The sequence below is a fragment of the Jaculus jaculus genome, chromosome 9, assembly GCF_020740685.1.
Source record: "Jaculus jaculus isolate mJacJac1 chromosome 9, mJacJac1.mat.Y.cur, whole genome shotgun sequence".
Taxonomy (NCBI): Eukaryota; Metazoa; Chordata; class Mammalia; order Rodentia; family Dipodidae; genus Jaculus; species Jaculus jaculus.
Window position 1 is genome coordinate 99470486 of NC_059110.1, and position 21375 is coordinate 99491860.

General features: G+C 42.3%; 1 protein-coding gene and 1 long non-coding RNA gene across 7 annotated transcripts; both read left to right on the forward strand.

The window, feature by feature from the left end:
* Window positions 1-593: 593 nt before the first annotated feature.
* Window positions 594-4266, forward strand: Srsf1 (serine and arginine rich splicing factor 1). 3 transcript variants are annotated; one of them, XR_006638914.1, is made up of 5 exons: window positions 594-925; window positions 1335-1519; window positions 1813-1985; window positions 2741-2859; window positions 3758-4266. XR_006638914.1 is itself a non-coding variant. In XM_045158551.1 (4 exons), the coding sequence occupies exons 1-4, from the start codon at window positions 732-734 to the stop codon at window positions 2777-2779; spliced, it is 591 nt and encodes a 196-aa protein (XP_045014486.1). In that variant the 5' UTR covers window positions 595-731; the 3' UTR covers window positions 2780-4266. The 3 variants fall into 3 exon arrangements, 2 of the variants coding, with proteins under 2 accessions (XP_045014486.1, XP_004670025.1); XM_045158551.1 differs by having other exon boundaries at window positions 595-925; window positions 2741-4266; XM_004669968.3 differs by having other exon boundaries at window positions 603-925; window positions 2186-4266.
* A 4272-nt stretch (window positions 4267-8538) lies between these two features.
* Window positions 8539-21132, forward strand: LOC123463614. 4 transcript variants are annotated; one of them, XR_006639026.1, is made up of 3 exons: window positions 8539-8554; window positions 19907-20060; window positions 20274-21132. It is a non-coding gene; the product is annotated as an uncharacterized LOC123463614 (long non-coding RNA). The 4 variants fall into 4 exon arrangements; XR_006639024.1 differs by lacking the exon at window positions 8539-8554 and adding an exon at window positions 15729-16500; XR_006639025.1 differs by lacking the exon at window positions 8539-8554 and having other exon boundaries at window positions 19790-20060; window positions 20274-20413; window positions 20909-21132.
* Window positions 21133-21375: the final 243 nt, after the last annotated feature.

Below are 21375 nucleotides of genomic sequence, written 5' to 3' on the forward strand. Positions count from 1 at the left end.
CTTCTAAATTAAAGCCTTGGTCTGCTTGTCTCGGCAGCCATCAGCTGCTCGCAGAAGCAGCGGGGTCGGGGAGAAACCAGCTATAATCGAATCACCTGCAACTCGCCTGCCGACAAGATGCTCAGGTTTCCGGAGCAACAGCCCAGCCTCTCCATCCTGGCTCCACCCCCCGGAGCCTTTCCCGCCAAAGGCCGTTACCGCCGCGGAGCATGGCGGGACGACCGGGTTGCAAGGCTAGGTTTCACCAGCTCTTTACAAGGCGCCGAGTTTCTTTCAAAGAAGTTCGCTTCTGCGGAAACCGAGTATCCTCGAGGGCGCTGCAGAGATTTCATAACACACTTCCCGAGGATGCTTCCTTTTTTTTTTTTTTTAACCAAACGGGTGGACCTGGCCACTTAATCCCGTCCCTCCACCAGCCTGGGACGCGAGGGACTTTTTCCCCTCCGCGCGGAGGGTGACGTCGCGCCTGCGCGAGCGTGCCGCTCAGCGCCCGTTACGCCGGCGCGCGTGCGCACTGGCACATACTCGCCGCTTCCCTCTTCCTCCTTCCCCCTCCCTCCCCTCCCCCCCGCATATCCGTGCGCCGAGCTGATAAAGGCGCCATTTTGGACGGGCCGCGGGAGACGTGGTGGTGCCGCTGCGGGCTCGCTCCGCCGTTCGCTAGGCTTGGTGGGAAGGCCTCTTTTCTCGAGTCCGCGCTTTTCGTCGCCGCCGCCGTCGCCGCCGCCGCCATGTCGGGAGGTGGTGTGATTCGTGGCCCGGCCGGGAACAACGACTGCCGCATCTACGTGGGTAACCTACCTCCAGACATCCGAACCAAGGACATTGAGGACGTGTTTTACAAGTACGGCGCCATCCGCGACATCGACCTCAAGAATCGCCGCGGGGGACCGCCCTTCGCCTTCGTGGAGTTCGAGGACCCGCGGTGAGGCAGCGTGGGGCTTGCGGCCTTGAGGAGGAGATGGGCTGGAGTAGTTTCTTTTTTTGGGGGGGTGGGGTGGGTGGGTGGAGTGCGGAGATGCTGTGCGGTTTTAATGGAGGAAAAAGGGGGGGTCGCCTTACCCCGTGGGGGCGGGGGGAGCAGGCGCTATTGATCCCCTACAGGAGTGGAGTCCCGCGTGTCGTCGCCCTCCGGACCGTCCCATGTGCCGTCCCGGAGCGGGAAACTGGGCCCGGCGTGGGGCCCCCTGCCTGGCCGGGTGTCCGGGCGGTGGGGGAGGGGTCGGCCCTATTATTCCGCGCATGTGGGCCCGTCCGCCGTGGGTGCGCATGTGCGCCGGCCCGCCCGCCTGCTCGCCGCTGATCCGCTCGCGCTTGCTTCTGTGGTCACGCAGAGACGCGGAGGACGCCGTGTACGGTCGCGACGGCTACGACTACGACGGCTACCGTCTGCGGGTGGAGTTCCCTCGAAGCGGCCGCGGGACCGGCCGGGGCGGCGGCGGGGGCGGCGGCGGCGGAGCTCCCCGAGGCCGCTACGGCCCGCCGTCCAGGCGCTCCGAAAACAGAGTGGTTGTCTCTGGTGAGTCGAGTGGACCGCGACGGGGGCGGGGTGGGGCGGCATTTGCGCGACTGGCTTTGTCACTTTAGCAAGCTGTCCCAAACTAGATAGTGAAGTGGCTTCAGCCTTTGGTTGCTGTGCTAGAGGGTGAAAGTTTCTTCATAAATAAGTTTGGACTCTTGGGTCTCAGTCTTACCAGCTCTTGACCTGGGGGGGCGGTACTTAAGTACGCTTACTACGAATAATGTAATCATGTGAACTTAATATGAAGCAGTATAAATGACATTAACGGAGAGGGGGGATCCCCTTTTCAGGACTGCCTCCAAGTGGAAGCTGGCAGGATTTAAAGGATCACATGCGTGAGGCAGGTGATGTATGTTATGCTGATGTTTACCGAGATGGCACTGGTGTCGTGGAATTTGTACGGAAAGAAGATATGACCTATGCAGTTCGAAAACTGGATAACACTAAGTTTAGATCTCATGAGGTAGGTTATACACTTATTTTTTTCTTTGGCCAGAGTTGGAGACAGTGGTCTTGACAGTGGAATGTGAAGGTAAGGATACAGGCAAGGGTGTCCAAGTAAATCACCAGATACCTGGTTTTACTTACTTTGTATTCATTCAGCATGCCTGAAGACAGGTGGAAGCTTAGATTTTTCAATGGAAAGTTCTGTCTATCCAATAGGGAGAAACTGCCTACATCCGGGTTAAAGTTGATGGGCCCAGAAGTCCAAGTTATGGAAGATCTCGATCCCGAAGCCGTAGTCGTAGCAGAAGCCGTAGCAGAAGCAACAGCAGGAGTCGCAGTTACTCCCCAAGGAGAAGCAGAGGATCACCACGCTATTCTCCCCGTCATAGCAGATCTCGCTCTCGTACATAAGATGATTGGTGACACTTTTTGTAGAACCCATGTTGTATACAGTTTTCCTTTATTCAGTACAATCTTTTCATTTTTTAATTCAAACTGTTTTGTTTAGAATGGGCTAAAGTGTTGAATTGCATTCTTGTGTAATATCCCCTTGCTCCTAACATCTACATTCCCCTCATGTCTTTGGTAAACTGTATTTTAAGTGATGTCATAGACAGGACTTTAGTTAACTTCCATGCTCTTCAGACTGTGATATTGTGTAAATGTCTATTCTGCTCTGGTTTGTGTGAACTGGGTTGGTGGGGGTGTTTGTGGTTATCTTACCTGGGGAAGTTCTTATGTTTATCTTGCTTTTCATGTGTCTTTCTGTAGACATATCTGAAGAGATGGATTAAGAATGCTTTGGATTAAGGATTGTGGAGCACATTTCAATCATTTTAGGATTGTCAAAAGGAGGATTGAGGAGGATCAGATCAATAATGGAGGCAATGGTATGACTCCAAGTGCTATTGTCACAGATGAAATTGGCAGTATTGACCTTATACTAAAAGGCAAGGGTTGAAAATTATATCTCCCTTAAAACACTTGCAAATATCTTATGCAGTTACCTGTAACCTACAATTGCTTTGCTCTTTTAAACCTTGGCAATTGTGGCAAAATTCATTGCCCATTTTGTAATGATAATTTGCTCCCTTCCCCACTTTTTTGTTGTAATAGGGACTAATGTGGGAAGAACTGGCTAATTTGTTACAGTGCTTAGTTACAACTGTTAATGTGTGGCCTACTGTTGGTGTACATGTGGGTACAGGGTGCCTTTTAATTCCAACCAGATAGAGTATAATATCAATACTGCTAAATCTGCATGTCCTCTGTGTGACTGATAGAGCATTGCTATTTCATTTTTTTAAAGTCAAAATGACAGCAAAGTATGGAATTCCAACTTAATAGTGTAGATAATCTAGTTGGGAGTACATTTTAAGTCTCAGCTTCCCCTTTAATAATCATAATTGACTCATGCTTAAAACACTTTAATTTACAAACTCAATTGCAGATGGGAGCAATAGACTTTAGTTTAGATGGGTAGCAATACCAGTAAATTTCAATTACATAACTTTTTGCAACCACAAAGCCTGTGATACGCTGTACAGTAACAAGTGTTGGCATTATCAGTTGAACTGTAAATATAAAATGCTTCTTCCAATTAGTCTCTATAATGATTAAGTTTCTAAAATTAAACACCATACAGAAACTTGTTTTGGGGAATTTGATAGTTATTGATGTACATCTGTTAAACTGATGACAGACATAACTCATCATTCCCCAGAAACCCTTTTTGATAACAGTATCTAACATTTTGCCTCCTCTTTTTTGGTTTTGCTGGTTATAAAGGTTTGGATTGGAGAGGGCTCACTGGATCCCAATCCTTGGAGCTGGATCATTGGATTCAAATCATAATGTGGATAGGATAGGGAGGATGAATTACAAGGATTCATGGAGCGGGATCAGATTACCAGGAACATAGGAGTGGATTCCTGCCCCAACCAAACCGCATTCGTGTGGATTTTTTTCATTCAACTTAATTGGCTATTCCAAAGATTTTTTTTTTCCTATTTTTGACGATTGGAGCCCTTAAGATGCACGATGGAATTGTGTTGCATTTTTTGGTAAAAGGAGCAAAGCGAGGACCTGGAGATGTACGCTGGAGCAATCTCCTTGGAAGGATTCAGCACGAGTAGATGGTAAACGTTTAAAGGGGAAAGGGGGGTTTGTTTAAAATAGTAAATCAGTAAGTCACTTCTAAATTTTAAAGAAAACAAAATTGGAGTTGAAGAATAAGTAGGTTTCCAATTGGCTATTGCCGTTTTTCTTTGAAAAAATAAACATTTTTTAAAAAACGATGCATGGTTGTCCTTTTTCCTCTTCATGTAATAAGAGTTTAACTGGGTGACTAGTCTGTCAGATAATTGTTTTAATTGATAAGATTGTGATTCTTGTGTTTATGTGTTAGCAAATTAAAAAGTGCTTGAAAGGCAATCTAATAAATGGTATTAACTGTCTCTTACTGTTAATTGTTGAAAGTCTTAAGAAAATGGTGAAAAGTGAGTATAAGGCAGTTAATGTATGTAATATGGCAATTGTAGGGGGGTGTTTAATATTGAAGAGCTTATAGGTGCTTTTTTGTGATGATTTAGACAAAATCGGTTTTTGTGCAAAATTGGCGGCTAGTTTGGTAAATTGTATTAGCTTGGAGGTGCTTTTGAGATTCTGAAACTGTCATTCAGTATTGTTAATTTTAGCAGATCTGTATTTTGAATGGAACACAAATCACTTCCTATTTGAAATGTGAACAATATGCTGGAAGATTAACTGCATATTTGGTTGAATCTTTGCCTTGTAAGCCTTTTCAGCCATAAATATCTTTATGTCCCCAGACTTTTAAGTATGCCGTACCAAAGCAATAATTTTATCTTATAGTTTGTACATATTTACTGACAGTCCTTGATGCTAAGTTTTCAGTTAGGGAACTGTAATTTTATTTAGCATTGTAAACTGAATTCCTCCCAGCTGGCACTCTATCCCAACAGAAATGACTAGATCTGTAACTTATCCCTTGGGTACTAATACTCACAAGCTGCATTTAAGGTGATTATTCAAGTCATGTGAATTACAACAGGAGACAAGAAATCTTAGTGGAGGAAATGGATTCTTGGAGATTTGCATAAGCTCACTCAACCTATACATTTTAATAAACCTTAGAATGTCAATAGATACTAGGTTTAGGAATAGGATTTTACTAGGTAAAGTTCTTGGTGTATATTCACTATGGTTATGTAGCTGAAGTTAGGTAATAATTGAAAATAAAACCAAGAAGCAGTAGGGTTTTCTTATTAAGAACATTTGTGAAGAATTAGGCAAGTTTTATTTGTTTTTTGAGGCAGTGTTTCACTGTTCAAGGCTGAACTTGAATTCTCTTCAGTCTTCCTCAGCCCCCAGAGTGCTGGGATAAAAAGGCAGTAAGCCACTCTACACTGCTCTCAAGTTTTGATCTTATGTGTACTGTCTTTACATAACAAATGATCAGAGGGAAATTATCAAAGGTCAGATTTTTTTTAATAGGGTCTTTCTCTAGGTTTTTAGAATTCACTATATTGTATAGGCTGGTCTTGAACTTACAGCAGTCCTCCTGCCTCAGCCTCCCATGTGCTGGTGTTACAGGTGTGATCCACCATGCCTGGCTTGGCTTAAAATAATTTTGAAATGCTAATTAAAAATTAGCTAGATTCAAGCAAAACTACACTCATTTTTTAATGCTTTGGAAATAGGACCACAACAAATGGTCATTCAAGCATGTTTTCTGTTCAGTGATTTGCTCTATAAGTTTCACTAGTCACAACCCCAGATTGAAATGAGAAAATACCATTTTTAGGCTTAAATTTGACATTTTAGAGATGATTATGGAAAGGCAGAGTTTGTAACTAAGACTAGCACACAGCTGAAAACTTGGACAGACTGCTCGTCGGTCTCAGAAAATGCCCATATTTGCATAATTCACCATTTTGGAACTATGAAATTTTCTTGGGTGTTTTCCCCTTCTATGTCCCCTTAGATATTGATATTGGAGGGACCTATGACTAGTTAATTTTCTAACCAAGAAAGCACTTAAGTCTCTAAGCAAATACTTTCTTGTAACATCTGATTGAATAACCCACCTTGCTGTTCAGCTCACATCCTACTGGAGACAAAGGTAAGAAACTCATTTTCTGATTCCTAATTGTTTGGGATCTGAATTTTTATTTAAGAACTAGTATTTTTTAGTGTTGTCTAGAATGTGAATAATGTCCTCATTTAAAATGTGCTGCTAAATCAAATAATACTGGATTTCAATGAGATTCTAAAGTCATCTTTTCTTAGTTATGAATTTTATTTCTTCAGGGCTAATATATTCAACTTTCTGTGGTAAAGATAATTCTGTGTGGGTATTTTTGCTTTGTAAATAAGTTTGTAGAGCAATTAGGAATGAAAGTCGATTATACTAGACTGAAGTTCTGTTGTAACAACCACCTCTAGTTTATTTCCCTCATACAGAGTAAAGACAGAAGATGTATTGACAATCTGTTAACCACAATTCTGCACTGTTAGAAAACAGTACCACAGAATTAATGTTTTCATTTGTGCTTAGCATAACAAGTGTTTTGTTTTGGGGGGGATTATGTTGGGTCTATAGCCCAGGATGACCTGGAACTGACTCTAGTCTTAGGGTGCCCTCGAACTCAAGATGATCCCCCTACTTCTGCCTCTTGAGTGCTGGGATTAAAGGCATGCGCCACCATGCCTGGCTTAGCATGGCAAGTTTTCTTGAAGAAATAATTATGTACTCCTTTGTTTTTATTTGAGAGAAAGAATGAGTACTGCAGGGCCCTCCAGCCACTGTAGACACCAGACGTTACCTTCTGCATCTGGCTTATGTGGGTACTGGGAAGTTAAAACCTGGGTCCTTAGGCTTTGCAGGCAAATGCCTTTACTGCTAAAGCCGTCTCTCCAGCCTTTTTGTTGTTGTTTTGTTTTTTAGTGCTAGGGTCTCACACTGGTCCAGACTCACCTGGAATTCATTATGGAATCTCAGGGTGGCCTCAAACTCACAGCGATCCTCCTGCCTTTGCCTCCCGAGTGCTGGGATTAAAGGCGTGTGCCACCACACCCGGTTTTGGTATACATTTTGTGTAAGATTTGAGTACCAAATATATAACTAGGGTTATATATTTGAGACATATACAGGATTGTAGAACTATATTACTACACAGGTTTAATGCTACTGTGTGATTTTGAGTGTGAGTGAAAACAAACTTGTTACTTTGGAACTTAGTGAGATTTTAAGTTATACATGTTTGTTCAAGGTACAGTCTAGCCCAGGCTGGCCTCAAACTCACAGTGATCCTCTTAGCCCTCCCTAGTGTTGAAATGAAAAATATGTGACCACACCCAGCTTATTATTTATTATTTTTGTTATTTTGAGGTAGAGTCTCTATAGCCCACACTGAATTCACTCTATCCTCAGGGTAACCTCGAACTCATGGTAGTCATCCTACCTCTGCCTCCTGAGTGCTGGATTAAAGGCATGTGCCAGCTGAGTTTACTCTTTAAACGGAAGCAGCCACTAGAAAAGAATTTAATCACCCACACTGTTCTGTCAGTATAGAAGATAGAGCAAGTAAGACTCCATTAATCTTGGGTTTGTCTTGTTTTGGAGAAGGGTTTTTTTTTTGTTGTTGTTGTTTTTTTTTTGAGGTAGGGTCTAGCCTAAATTGATCAGGAATTCTGTAGCACAGGCTTGCTAGTACTGCTTGCCAGTTTTGAAAATTAGAGATATCCCTGAAGGTGGTTTGTAAGGATTAAAAGTATTTTTTCATGTTACAAATGATCACTTGATGCTATGCAGAAAGTGAATCAACTTTTATAGATGTTAAATCCAAAAATCTCAAGAGCAAAAAGTACCTTCCATTTTTGCAGGGGTTTAAAGGCTTTTGGGGTATGGTTGATTTTTGAACCCAAGGCCAGAGCTTTGGACATGATATTTCCCAGACCCCATTTACAACCTAGCCCAAGCTGACCTGAGTCTCAAGCTGTACTCAGTGATCCTCCTACCTCTGCCTCCCTCCCAAGTGCTGGGATTAAAGATGTGCACCTGGCAGTATATACAACATCTTCATAGGTTGGATTATCAGTGGGAGAAAAGTCTTAAGTACCATTTAAGTGGGCACAGCATAACATAACCCCTGGGCCATACATCATAGGATTAGCTAAGGTATTGATTAGTCCTATCAACATGAGAGAAAAGGTAGGTAAGAGTCCAGGATACTCTACCGCATAGGCTTGGAGCAAAACTGCTTTGTAGGATGTCTGGTTGCAGTGTTATTTTTGGGATAAATGATACCCACTAGAGGGAGCTATGGTAAAACTAGGAAACTAGCTTTGCTGAAAGGCACCAGGTACCTTGACCCACTGGATCAGCTCTAAAATGAAATTGGGTAAGTTTTCTTCCTGTAATCACTATTGCCTTTCTATATTTTGAGCAATGTCTTCCTTTTTTCATCTTTCTATCCATGTAGGTTCTGAATGGTGCTTATTAAAAATACTAAACTATATAAATTGGAAATCATCTATAGATTCTGGGGCTTTGAAGACTTGGTGAGGACGTGTATCTGCTTGTTTTTCTGCCTTTGTTATCTTATTAGTAGGACCAGGACTGTAAGAGTAGATATGAAAACCGAGTCATAATTGTACAGGGAAAAGGGAGTCTATTTCCAGAGACTTTTTTTTTTAATTTAGAAATAATTTATTTTTATTTGAGAAAGAGGGCATGTTAGGGCCTTCAGCCACTATAAACAAACTGCAGGTACATACACCACCTTGTGCAACTGGCTTATGTGGGTCCTTAGGCTTTGCAGGCAAGTGCCTTAATCACTAAGCCACTCCAGCACATAGAGATTTTTAAGGTTTTTTGGTGGTTGGGTGTGTAGTGTGAAGCAGTTTCAGGAGTCACTACATGTTTTTCAATCAAATACTAAACTACTGTGCCATCCCAATTTTTTCTTTGAGGTGAGATCTTAGGGTGGCCTTGAACTCATCTCATGCCTGCAAGTTTATATTATAAAAGTGAAAGGACACAAATGCTTTTGTACTTACTAAGCTTTAGTTAATCACTAAGAATACTATGAACAATTTTTAGGCCCCTTGATGGAAATTAGTCATATTTCCAAGGTGAGAAGATAGGAATTTCCCTTTGGTGTTAACTTGTAGCATGGGTAGCTGCAGAGGGTAGTGGCTGATAGCAGCCTAGCTACAGTTTGGGTAGTCTACCCTTATGGTAAAAGTAATTCAGCTATGCATGTGATCGTGGCAGGAGGATTGGCAATTCACAGCCATCTTGGGCTAGGGAGATGGCTCAAGTGGACAAAGCACTTGCTGAACAAGTGTAAGGACCAGGTGGTCTCAAACCTCTAGTACCCAGATAAAATGCCAGGTGTAGCAGACACCAATAATCACAGCACTGGGAGGTAGAGAAAAGATTAGACCCTGAAAAAAAAAAAATAGGGCCTTTTACTAATCTAACATAAAAAGGCACTCTAGCCTCCAAGAGCAATACAGAATTTCCTTTGCAAAAAAGTGGGACTAAGATTGTTGGAATGCATGGGAGTTATTTAGGGAATCTTATGTGTTAAGCTTGGAGTTCTCTTAAGGTTACTGCAGTTGTCAGGGAGCATACAGCCTTTACAATAGAACTGGAAACACTACACTGACTCTACCCATAACAGTGGCATTTATATCTTGACATAAAAGTTTTTAGCAGTACAGTAAGCATATAATGAAGAAAAAAAAAACCTGATCCTTTGTTTTCTAGAGCCAGGAAGTAGCTTATGGCAAGATAATAGTCAAGCTCTTAAATCTCAGTATGTTTTGGCTTCTTGAAACCAAAGGTGGCCCACAGTGTTCTAGAATTTAAAATCCTCCCAAGTGCCTAGGTTACAGATGTTTGCCACACCTGGATACTCCAGGCTTTCAAAGTTTGGTATTTGGATTTGTCTGTCCCTACTTGACATTCCTACATTCTTGTCTGTGTGTTCAAGTCTATTTGTAAAATGTATTTTTAGCTGGGTTCAGTGATACTTCAGCCTGGCTATCAAGTTTAAACTTCCTAAAACATTGTTACTCCCCCTGTGAATCAATGATGGATTATATTGTACTTTTCTAATTTATCACCATTGCAAGTCAATTCTGACTGACCTTTGGTTTTGCTTTGGTATAGTCTGCTTATTTTCAGATTTTTACTGGTCTTAAAAGCCTAACTGCCCTCAAGTCCACTTGAAGTCATACCACATTCCTGAATTACAAAAAGCAACCTACTAAAAGGCCTCTTAATACTTTTATCTAATCCCCTTACAGTTTATCTTAGCACATTTAAATATTTTGTATATGTTAAAGTTTTCCTTCCCAGTGGGATGTTAGTAGTTGTATTTGCAGTGCTGCTGTACCTAATAAATAGGTTAAGACCAGCTGGTGGTGCACACCTTTAATCCCAGTACTCAGGAAGCAGAGGTAGGAGGATCGCTGTGAGTTCAAGGCCACCAGAGACTACATAGTGAATTCCAGCCTGGGCTAGAGTGAGACCCTACCTCAGGAAAAAAGGTTAATGAATACTGACAGGGCATAAGAATACTTTGTGTGTGGCATGTATGTGTAAGCCAAAAGCTGATGTCTGGTGTCTTGATCTCCACTTTTATATTACTGAAACGTTAAACTTATTTTTGTTTTTTCAAGGTAGGTGCGTCATCACGCCCAGCTCAGTACAATCATTTATGCCCAGGGTTTCCTTTTCTCTACCTCCCAGTGCTGTGATTATTGGTGTCTGCTGTACCTGGCATTTATCTGGGTACTAGAGATTTGACCACCTGGTCCTTAACACTTGTTCAGCAAGTGCTTTGTCCACTGAGCCATCTATCTCCCTAGCCCAAGCGGCAGGGAGGATGGATACTCTAGACACATGGGCCATTTTGTGTATTTGGCTTTACATGGGTGCTAGGGAACCAAACTTAAGTCCTTAGGCTTTGCAGACAAGCACATTAATCACTGAGCCATCTCCAGCTCCACATGTCTGTAAATGTGAAGCCAGGAAATTCAAATTAAAATGCTACTCAGGGCTGGAGAGATGGCTCAGCAGTTAAAGGGCTTGCCTGTAAAGCCAAAGGACCCAGGTTTGATTTCCCCAGGACCCACGTAAGCCAGATGCCGAAGGTAGTACATGTAATGGCTGGATGCCCTTGTGCACCCATTCTCTGTTTTTCTCAAATCACTAATGCTACATATAGGAAAGTAAATGTTGGGCTGGGGAAATAGCTCAGTGGTTAAAGACACTTGTGTTTCAAAGCCTGCTGGCCTAGGTTCAGTTCCCTAGTAGTCATGTAAAGCTAAATACATATGTTACATGTGTCTGGAGTTCATTTACACTGTAGAGGCCCAGTTGGCCCATGTATGCTCGCTTGCTTTCTCACAAATGCATAAAGTTATTTAAAGGTTTTTTGTTGTTTGTGGTTTTTTGTGTTTTTTTTGAGGTAGGGTCTCACTCTAGTCCAGGCTGACCTGGAATTCAGTATGTAGTCTCAGGGTGGCCTTGAAATCACAGAGATTCCCCTACCTCTGCCTTCCCAGTGCTGGGATTAAAGGCATATGCTACCACGCCCAGCTTAAAAGATTTTTTAAACTGTAAACATTGCCCCAAAAATTGCTCTTGCTAGTAAAGTTACTTGGTATGCTATGCACATAATATAGATTATATGCAATATACTATCATATAATAGCAGGTGAGATAAAGTCAAGAATAGTGGTACATTGCCTGTGATTATCCAATCTGCAGACTAGAGTGAGACAGGATATCAAGTTGAAGAGCTTCCTGAGCTACACAGGACTCAAAACACAAAAGACTCAAGTTGATATTTGCATAGTGATAACCCTAGGAACCTTAGTGCTGGGAGGCTGAGACGGGATGGTAACAAGAAAAAGAGCATAATATCCCTTTTTGAAGGGAGTCTTGCTCTATCCCAAGTTGGCTTGCAACAGCAGCCCTCCTGACAGCCTCCATACCTGGCTTTTGCAACTTTCTGAGCTTGATCCTTACAACGGAAGTCTAAATAGTCTATGAATATTGTAGTCTTGCCTTATGAGAATCCTTACAGATTCCTCAGGGTTTAATCATTTTTGCTTAATTGTGGACATTTAACAGGAATTCATACATAAGGATTTAAGATGAATTTTGTTGGGTTAGAGAAAAATTGCCTAGAGCTTAGGTAGGATTGGCATAATTTTCCAAGTCCACTTTAGGGCTACAGAGTTAACATGTCAGCCTAGGGTGGAATGAGACCCTGCCTCAAAACAGTTACTCAGATCCTTGACTCTGGTCTCTAGGCTAATGGAAAACCAAGCTCAAAGCAAATTTCCCAAAGCTGGGCACCTTGCATGCAAATACTAAGCTGGAGGGATGACTTCGTGTTTAAGGCACTTACCTGTGAAACCTAAGGACCCAGGCTCAATTCCCCAGTACCAAATAAGCCAGAATTCAATTGCAGTGGCTAGAGGCCCTGGCACACCCATTCTCTGTCTCATTTCTCTGGAATAATATTTTTTAAAAGCTAGGCCTTCTTGGCTTCGGATACTAAACTGTCTCAGTTCTCAAACAGCCCCTTTCCTTTAGCTGTTAAAAATTCTATCCCTAGCTGAATGTGGTGGTGCATGCCTTTAATCCTAGCACTGGGGAGGCAGAAGTAGGACGATCATTGTGAGTTCAAGGCCAGCCTGAGACTACATAGTGAAGTGAATTGCAGGTCAGCCTGGGCTAGAGTGAGACCCTACCTCGGGAAAAAAAAAATTCTATCCCTTAGTTGTGTGTGGCGATATATACCTTTAATCCCAGTGCTAGGAGGTAGAGGTGATAGGATCACTGAATTTGAGGCCAGCCTGGGATTACAGAGTGAGTTCCAGGGCAACCTGAGCTAGAGTGAGACCATTCCTCAAAAAATTTCAGTTGGGCATGGTGGCGCACGCCTTTAATCCCAGCACTTGGGAGGCAGAGGTAGGAGCAGCACTGTGAGTTCAAGGCCACCTTGAGATTACATAGTTCCAGGTCAGCCTGAGCTAGAGTGAGACCCTACACAAAAAACATTCCTTTAAACAGCTAATAACTGAAACATTGTGGAGCTAATTGCATTTTACTTGTATTTTACTTTTCTTCTGTTTGTTTAGTGTGTCCATGCATATACTTCACACATTCTCTGTTGTCTACTTTTCATGTTTTGTGTCCTCAGCCACACAATAAAAGCTGTGAGGCCTGTTATGCCAGCATACACACCTTGGTAGATGTTTGTAAATATATTAATGAAATCTGAGGCAGGTGTCCTATTGCATAGCTCAAATCTGCACGCATGTGTCCCTCTGGTCAGAATGGGTCAACTTTTTAAAATATTTTCATGTATTTGCAAGCTGAGAGAGGGAATGGGCCTGTCAAGGCTTGTTGCACCTGCAAAGGCACTGCAGATGCATGTGCCACTTCATGTATCTATGTGGGTACTGGGGAATGAACCCAGCCCATCTTGCTATCTTTTTCAATGGGAAAACATATGGCAACTTTTTTTTTGAGATGGTTTCATGTAGCCCAGGCTGACCTTGAACTTATTATGTTTCTTGAAGATAACTTTGAACTCCTCATCCTCCTATCTTTACAAATGTTGGGATAAGTATGTACTATCATGCCAGCCTATTTTCTTTGTTTTGTTTTTTCCAGGCAGGGGCTCACTGTAGCTCAGGCTGACCTGGAACTCACCCTACTCCCAGGCTGGCCTTGAACTCATGGGTCTTCTACCCCTGCTGAGCTTTGAAGTTTCTCAAAATAGTGGCTGTTTTACAAAGTTCTTTTACACTTTCTACCCATTAAGTGCTATTAACTTCATTTTTCAGTTTAAGGAAACATCCCCAGAGATGCTGAAGTAGGGCCAAAACTTGTGTCCAAGTGTTTACTGCCACATTGTTTTTGATCAGTCTCCTTTTTCCAATTGGGAGTTTCTTGTTTGTGTTTGTTTTTAGGGAGGGAATGGTAACTTAAGTGAATATCACCTGTAATATCTACCTGATACCACCAGGGTGTCCCATGGTACTGTTTTTGATCTATGTTCTTAACCCTGATTGCTGAGTTCAAGAAGTTAAGAAGGACCTTGGCTCAGAGCCCAGCCCCAAGACCGTGGGATGCTTGGCTTCCCAGTGTGCAGTGCACAGCCAGCTCTCAGAAAAGCCTTTGCCCTTTTAGACCCCATGGAAGAACAGCAGGTCATACAGTAGCTGGGCCGCCACCTTGTAAGTCTGCATACAAAAGAACTTTGGAATAAATGCAAATGTTTGCATTTTTTGTTTGTTTGTTTGTTTCTGAGGTAGGGTCTCACTCTAGCCCAGGCTGACCTGGAATTCACTATGTAGTCTCAGGGTGGCCTTGAACTCATGGCAATCCTCCTACCTCTAGCTGGGATTAAAGGCATGTGCCACCATGCCCGGCTATGTTTGCCTTTCTTTTGATAGCCAGATACATACTAAAATTTGTAATAGTAAATAGGTCCATAAAAGCATAACCAAGATTGTGTTGTTACCACTGGGCCAGTGAATTCTTGAAGCCAGTGTGAGGTGGTCTTTCCATTTTCCAGTTTGCAGTAAAAATGTCTGCATTACACTTAGCTTGAGTACAGCTTTCTAGTATCAGGGTTTGTATTCAGCAGCCTTAGATCTGCACTGTTAAAGCCATCATTTGTGTGAAAGCTCATGTGTTGTTATCTTGGATTTGGTATTAACTAGGGAGTATATAGCCCTTTAAAAATTTGCCTTTTCCCCAGTGCTGCTTGGTCATTTGGTACAAATGTGTACAACTGGTTTATAATTGTTTCTTTACAAGTCTTGATTCCTCCATTGAGAATTTCCAGTGGCTACTACTGTTTGGCATTTGATAAGTGTTTAATAAATATTGAAATAGTAGTAAGTTGTACATATGAGCCATTTTTTTCCATGAAGAGGTCTTTCGTCCTCAAGCTAATTAAAACTCATTGTGAACTGGGAAGATTGTCCTTGGGATGCCCTGGCTGACCTTTTTCAAAATGGTCAGTGCATTGCTGTATGTTTGAATTCCCATCACAGCCTGATTTGGAACTATATCTAAGCTGTTTCCGCTGAGATACAATCTATGTGATGTCTCTGGAGCTGGATGTTTACTCAAGTTCCTTAGCCCACCAGGAGAGACTTAGTCTGGACTGGGGTTTAACAACGGTTAAACATGAAGATGTGAGGTCAGCCTGGCTACAGTTAGAACCTGCCTCCAAAAAAGTGCACCACTAATTTGAGATGCTGGGTTTGTCATGTCATTATCCTTTTCTCCCTCCTTTTTCATAGGAATTTCCATCCTAAAACTATTCTGAAGAATTTTTTTCTCTCCCTCTGTTAGGAATCAAACAGGCACTCTTAGGCCAAGCAAATGCTTTCTCAGTGAGCCACAGCCCCGGCCCTGAACTACCCTCTTACCTATTAGTCAAGTTGACTTCATAGTTCTTCTCTAGTCAGAAGACTAGCCATATCAGATCATGTGGATTGTAATAAGCTATGATTTTCTGTTCAGGGTTTTCTCTTGTAACTGTCCCTCCAAGTTTTGCTTTTGTTTTTCTTTTTTTGGTTTATCAAGGTAGGGTCTCACTCTAGCCCAGGCTGACCTAGAATTCACTATGTAGTCTCAGGGTGGCCTCGCACTCAGAGCCATCCTACCTCTGCCTTCTGAATGCTGGGATTAAAGGCGGGTGCCACCATACCCAGCCCATGTGGTTTTCTTAAGTGAAGAGTCACTACTTCAGCTGAATGTGTGCTGAGCATGTGCAGGGCTTCCTCAGGTGTCCACATCAGTTTCACTAAGTGTCATATGTAGGCAGCTCAGAACAAATTGCAACAACCCTCTTGTTACTAAGGGATTTTTCTTTTTCAGTTTATCTAGTAAATGGTTTGAAAATGCTCTTTTACATGTGAAAAATAAGCCCATTGTGATTTTCCTATCTAAAATGAGTTCTAGAAGACAAAAATGTACATTCCAGCTCTAGCATTATGCATATTCTAGCTCTAGTGTTTCTGGGTTTTATATCCAGTGCACAGGAAACTTTCACTACCTCAGGTTGATTACTTCCCATTTGTTCCCTAAGCTGCATGGAAGGGGAGAGAAAGTAAAGGGAGTGCTGGGAAGAGGAAGCTAGAGAAATAAGAGGAAACAGCTGGAAGCTAAGAGGGTGGAACTCAGATAAGTTCAATAAAACAAAATACAGAAGGCAGGGTCAGGCCCTAGGAGCAGAAAGCTAATTACTTCTGTCAGTGGAACAGAGTCATTTGAATACTTTGTTAAGAGACCCCAGATACTTTTAAAGGGGAAAAAATCTGCATTCTTCCTGTGTACCTTAGTGACTTGTTCTTCAGGTCAAAAATCTATCCTGGCCTCCTAGAATTTCTACAGACCAAGCAGACAGCTTGCTGCCAGTGCTCAGGCAAACCAGGGTGAAGTGTTTGGACAGCAACAGGTAAGCCTGATGTATTGTTTGCAACTGTAAGAGTAAATGCTGAGTATAGCTTTTGTCCCTATGTAAAGCTCTTTACTACTACTATTCTTGGCCCCTTCATGTCACATGTGTATGGACTACAGGACCAAATGTAGAACTTTACTTAGTTTCTAAAAGACGCCAGGTGAAAAAACATCCTTAAAAGAGCTAATTGGGTTTTTTGGGAACCCAAGTCACATTTTATGTTGGCCTGGATTTGTGTTGACATTGGTAGGCATTTCTTTCTAGAATGCAGCAGCTTTCCTAAGGCTTACATAGTCTGGCTGGTCTCATGATGTCACATCAGTGTCTTAGACTATGTCACTTACTTCCTTTACCCAGGGAACTTCAGTTCCTCCACACCGGTCTCATGATTGCCCTGCTCTCTTCACTACTGCAAGCTGATCATCACATTGGCCCAGTGGAACATTCACTAGGAATTTGCCCTGTTCCTCTCTTCAAAGAATCATTTGGACAGGCATTACAGTTAATTAAAAAAGATAGAAACCACATCAATAGCATGTTTAGTATAGGTTGGTGGCACAAAACTGTTGAGTTTCATTTTATCCTCTTGATGTATTTGAAGAGGCTATAGCCACTGAAAAGAGGAGGCCTGCCTCTATATCAGAGCAACTTTTAAGGGTTTTGATGTTGTAATCTTTGCTAAGTTTTGTAGTTTGATTCAGGCCCACCAAGTTAGTATGACTGTTAAGTGTCCTTTCCCCATGCTCCAAGTTGGCTATTGCTCCAGGTGCCTGGGGCATCTAAGGGCAGTGAGTAACAGGTGTCCAAAGAATAAATGTTGGTGCCTGAGAGTGTTGTTTTCCAGATGTATTGAATTTCTTGGTTGGTGTATTTTTGACATGTCTTAGTTTCTTTCTTGCTGGTGGCCTAGGCTGTTTTGCATGCTATTTGTTGGGTATTGAACATAGGGCTTTGACATGATAGACAAGTGTTTTGCCACTGAGATAACCCAGTCCTTATTTGTTGGACATTCTGTCAGTCATCTAAGAGTTGTAAATGGGAGTTAGTATTTCTACATACATGCCTTATGAAGATAATACTGAATTTTTGATAGTCAAAACAGTTAAGGTAATGTGTTACTATGATGTTGAACTTTTTTTTGAGTCTTGAGTTTATAATCCTTTGTAAAACAGCATTGTTTTAATTAAGAACCTTCAAATACTAGTTGAACTCTATGAGAAATATGAGTGAATTTGTGCCTTTGTGACTGTGTTCCAGCTCTCAAGGAACTCTTAAATAGGTCTTCAGGAAAAAGAAATCTTCATTGTTTTCTCTTCCTCATCTTGCCGGTTAAAACAGATATAACCAGTGATGACAGTTAGTTGGTAGAATTACCAGTTTTAGGATTATTGCCAGTTTCATTTTATTTCCAACTAAAAAATTATGTGTGTATGTGTGCATGTGCCAGAGCCCCTTGTCACTGAAAAAAAGTACTTGACACATGCCCCAGTTTTTGTATCTAGCTTTATGTGGATGCTGGGGAATTGAACCTGGGCCAGCAGCTTTTTTAAGCAAGGGTCCTTAACTGCGGACCCATCTCCCCCATTTCCCCGGCCCCTACCTTGCCAGTTTGAAGTTTCTTCTAACTAACTAGATATTCTCTACTGGAGGTTTTGATTTGATTTTTTTTTTTTTTTTTTTAGACATAGTTTCACTCCAGCCCAGGCTGATCTGGAATTCACTATGTAGTCTCAGGGTGGCCTCAAACTCATAGTGATCCTCCGACTTCTGCCTCCTGAGTGCTGGGATTTAAGGCAGGCACCATGATGTCTGGCTGGTTTTTATTTTTTTTGAGCAGTTTAACCCTGGACAGACAGTTGATAACAGACCTGCTTTCTATTCTTAGAGCCATGTGTCAGTCTTTGGGCATTTACCTTAGTGCTTTTTGAATGAGAATCTGAAAGAAAAACCTGTCACTTTGAGAAGAAAGTTTGAGAATTTTGAGCCTGTGTGCTGAGTTCGCAGCCCCACAATTAACTTAGAGCCACTTAACAACAGCAACAACAATACCTAGCACCTTTATATTTCAGGAGTGTTTTAAAAACTTTACAGGCCAGGCGTAGTGGCTTGCCTGGGAGTTGGTGGCTCATGCCTTTAATCCCAGCACTTGGGAGGCAGAGGTAGGAGGATTGCTGTGAGTTCAAGGCCACCCTGAGACTACATAGTGAGTTCCAGCTCAGCCTGGGCTAGAGTGAGACCCTACCTTGAAAAGCAAAACAAAAAGCCTTTACATACATTTTTTATTTAGGCCACAAGTTGCCCTTGTGACATAGGTAGCTTGGTTTCATTTTTTTAGATGAGGAAAATGAGGCCCTGAAAGAGTGACAGATCATAACAGTTGGTAGAAGAGGAGGAGGGGAATTTGACCTTTGTTTGGGGAGATGTAGGTACAACATAATTTTTACTCAGACACCAAATATTTAGATACTCGTGTCTGAAAGTAACATTGATCCATTCATCAAAGTTGGTTTTAGTAACTGAGATAAGTGTACTACTGTCTGTACACATTGGTAGCCTTTTGTCTAGATTCCAGTATAAGGTAATGAGCGGCTTATTTTGTTTGTGGCTAAAGATACCCTCCCTACAGGTAGAAACTGCCATTCTAAGAATGTAGTTTTTCACCTTACTGTTTTGATTGCATTCCACTAACAGCTGGAGCTGAATTTAAAAGTTAATTTTCTAAGAGTTTGGGGAACAGAATTTCTGTCCTTTTTTTTTCTTTTTTCTTTTCTTTCTTTCTTTTTTTTTTTTTTTTTTTTTTTTGCTTTTGAAGGTAGGGTCTTCCTATAGCCCAGGCTGACCTGGAATTTACTCTACTCTCTGGGTAGCTTCAAACTCATGGTGATCCTCCTACCTCTGCCTCCCAAGTGCTAGGCTAAAGGCATGTGCCACCACACCTGGCTGATTTTGTTTTATGGGTAGAGGAAAAAAGTCATTTTCCCCCTAGAAGAGTGACACTTCAGAATCCCAGCTGGGCGTGGTGGCACACACCTTTAATCCCAGCACTTGGGAGGCAGAGGTAGGAGGATCGCTGTGAGTTTGAGGCCACCCTGAAACTACATGGTGAAGTCCAGGTCAGCCTGGGCTAGAGTGAAACCCTACCTGGGGCAGGGGTGGGGGGGGCCGGGGGAGTGAGTGGGTGGGTACAGAATCCCAGCTCTACCATAATGCAAATTGCATTGTTTTCACTTGACCTCTGCTTCTTGTTTGTGGGGGGAAACCCTGCACAGAGGTGCTATGATAAAAACTCTTGGGAAGTGTTTTTACATCCTAGAGTAAGATGTGCAAGTGTCCATCCTATCACTAGGATCATAGTACTTATAAGGACTAGTTTTCTTAATCTGAAGCTTCATTTTCACCACAGTTTGAAAACAGCAGCTAAAGAGAAGAGGCTATCAAGGGAAGGAAGAAAACTGAGGAGACGCATTAGAAAGACCTTGACGTGAATGTGTTAAGGCAGAAGCAGCAGAGAATGATATACACTGAATGAAAAAATACAAGGACATGCAACACCCAAGGTCAGAGCAAGAATATAAAGACTTTAGTTTGTTAGTTCCTTAGTTTGCATCTTAGCTCTCCTTTGTATGCATATATAAACATAGACTTCCAGAAACATTTTTCTTTCCAAAACAGACTAACAGACATTTGTAGGAGACACAGGGGCCATCTAGCAGTTTAGCTAAGGAATGTATCAGAAACTCTTCGTCATTTTCTGTCCCCTCCTGTCTTAGGCTAAACTGTTCTCTGATGATTACCTGCTTCTACTACTGAAGATCCAAACTGCAGAACTTCTCCATATACCCAAGGCAGTATCCAGTGGGGAATCAGCTTGGAAAGGAAGCAGACCAACTGTTCCAGCCCCTTCATTCTGGTGACTGATGGAAGAGTGGGAGAGGGGTGTACTTGTATACTGGATGGAAAACCCCACAAGTCCAATTACTACTGTACCTCTTCAGTTTCTGTTACCATAGAATTCAGCAGCCTTATTATTTATACTGTGTATAAATCCTTCATTTGAAGTTTGGAGGTGATAAGAGTTAAAAGATGTTAAAGTCTTGAAATAATGCCCATGTGAGGAAATTTTGTTGTTTTTGCTTTTCGAGGTAGGATCTCACTTTATTTAGCTCAGTCTGACCTGGAATTCACTGTGAACTCTCAGGGTGGCTTTGAACTCAGGCGATCCGCCTACCTCTGCCTCCCGAGTGCTGGGGTTAAAGGCATGTGCCTCCACGCCCAGCATCTGAGGAATTTTTTAACTAGTTTATAAAAAATATCATTGATATAAACTGCCCCTTCATTTCCCCAACAGAGACTTCTTAGGTTGGAGACACATGTTTTAATAATAGCTTGTCTCTAATATCCACAGTAGCTACCTCTATGTGAGGAAAGGATAGAAAACGTTCAGGACATCATACAGGCTCCTGATCTACAAAGTTCCAGTCTGTAGCAGTGACGCCTACACAGAAGACTTGGAACTGCAAACAGGCTGGGGTCACCTCAGTGACATCTGACGCTGTCCAACCAGAAGTTTGATTTTTGTCTTGGGGTATGTGTGTGAAAGAAGTAGACTTTACTAAAGGACTAAAATAAGCTCGTGTCTACTTTTCTCATTTGTTTTTTTTTTTTTTTTAATCCCCATCGAGTAGAATTCTGCATATTTGGAGTGAAAGGGAGGATGGGATGGGGAAGCTCAGCCCTGCACCCAAGAATAACCCAGCAATGACATCTCAGCGCGTGGGAAGTAGTTCCCTACACACTAGGCGGGTGTGAGGCTGTACCCGGGTTGGGACTAGGGACTGCGCGTTGAGTCTGAAGGCTACTCAGGGCAATGAG

Bases quoted from the DNA above. Each gene is read 5' to 3' on its own strand.
- Srsf1 (XM_004669968.3), top strand. From the start codon at position 732: ATGTCGGGAGGTGGTGTGATTCGTGGCCCGGCCGGGAACAACGACTGC. The intron at 926-1,334 runs GTGAGGCAGCGT...GTGGTCACGCAG, and splicing joins GTGGAGTTCGAGGACCCGCG to AGACGCGGAGGACGCCGTGT. The intron at 1,986-2,185 runs GTAGGTTATACA...TCTATCCAATAG, and splicing joins CTAAGTTTAGATCTCATGAG to GGAGAAACTGCCTACATCCG.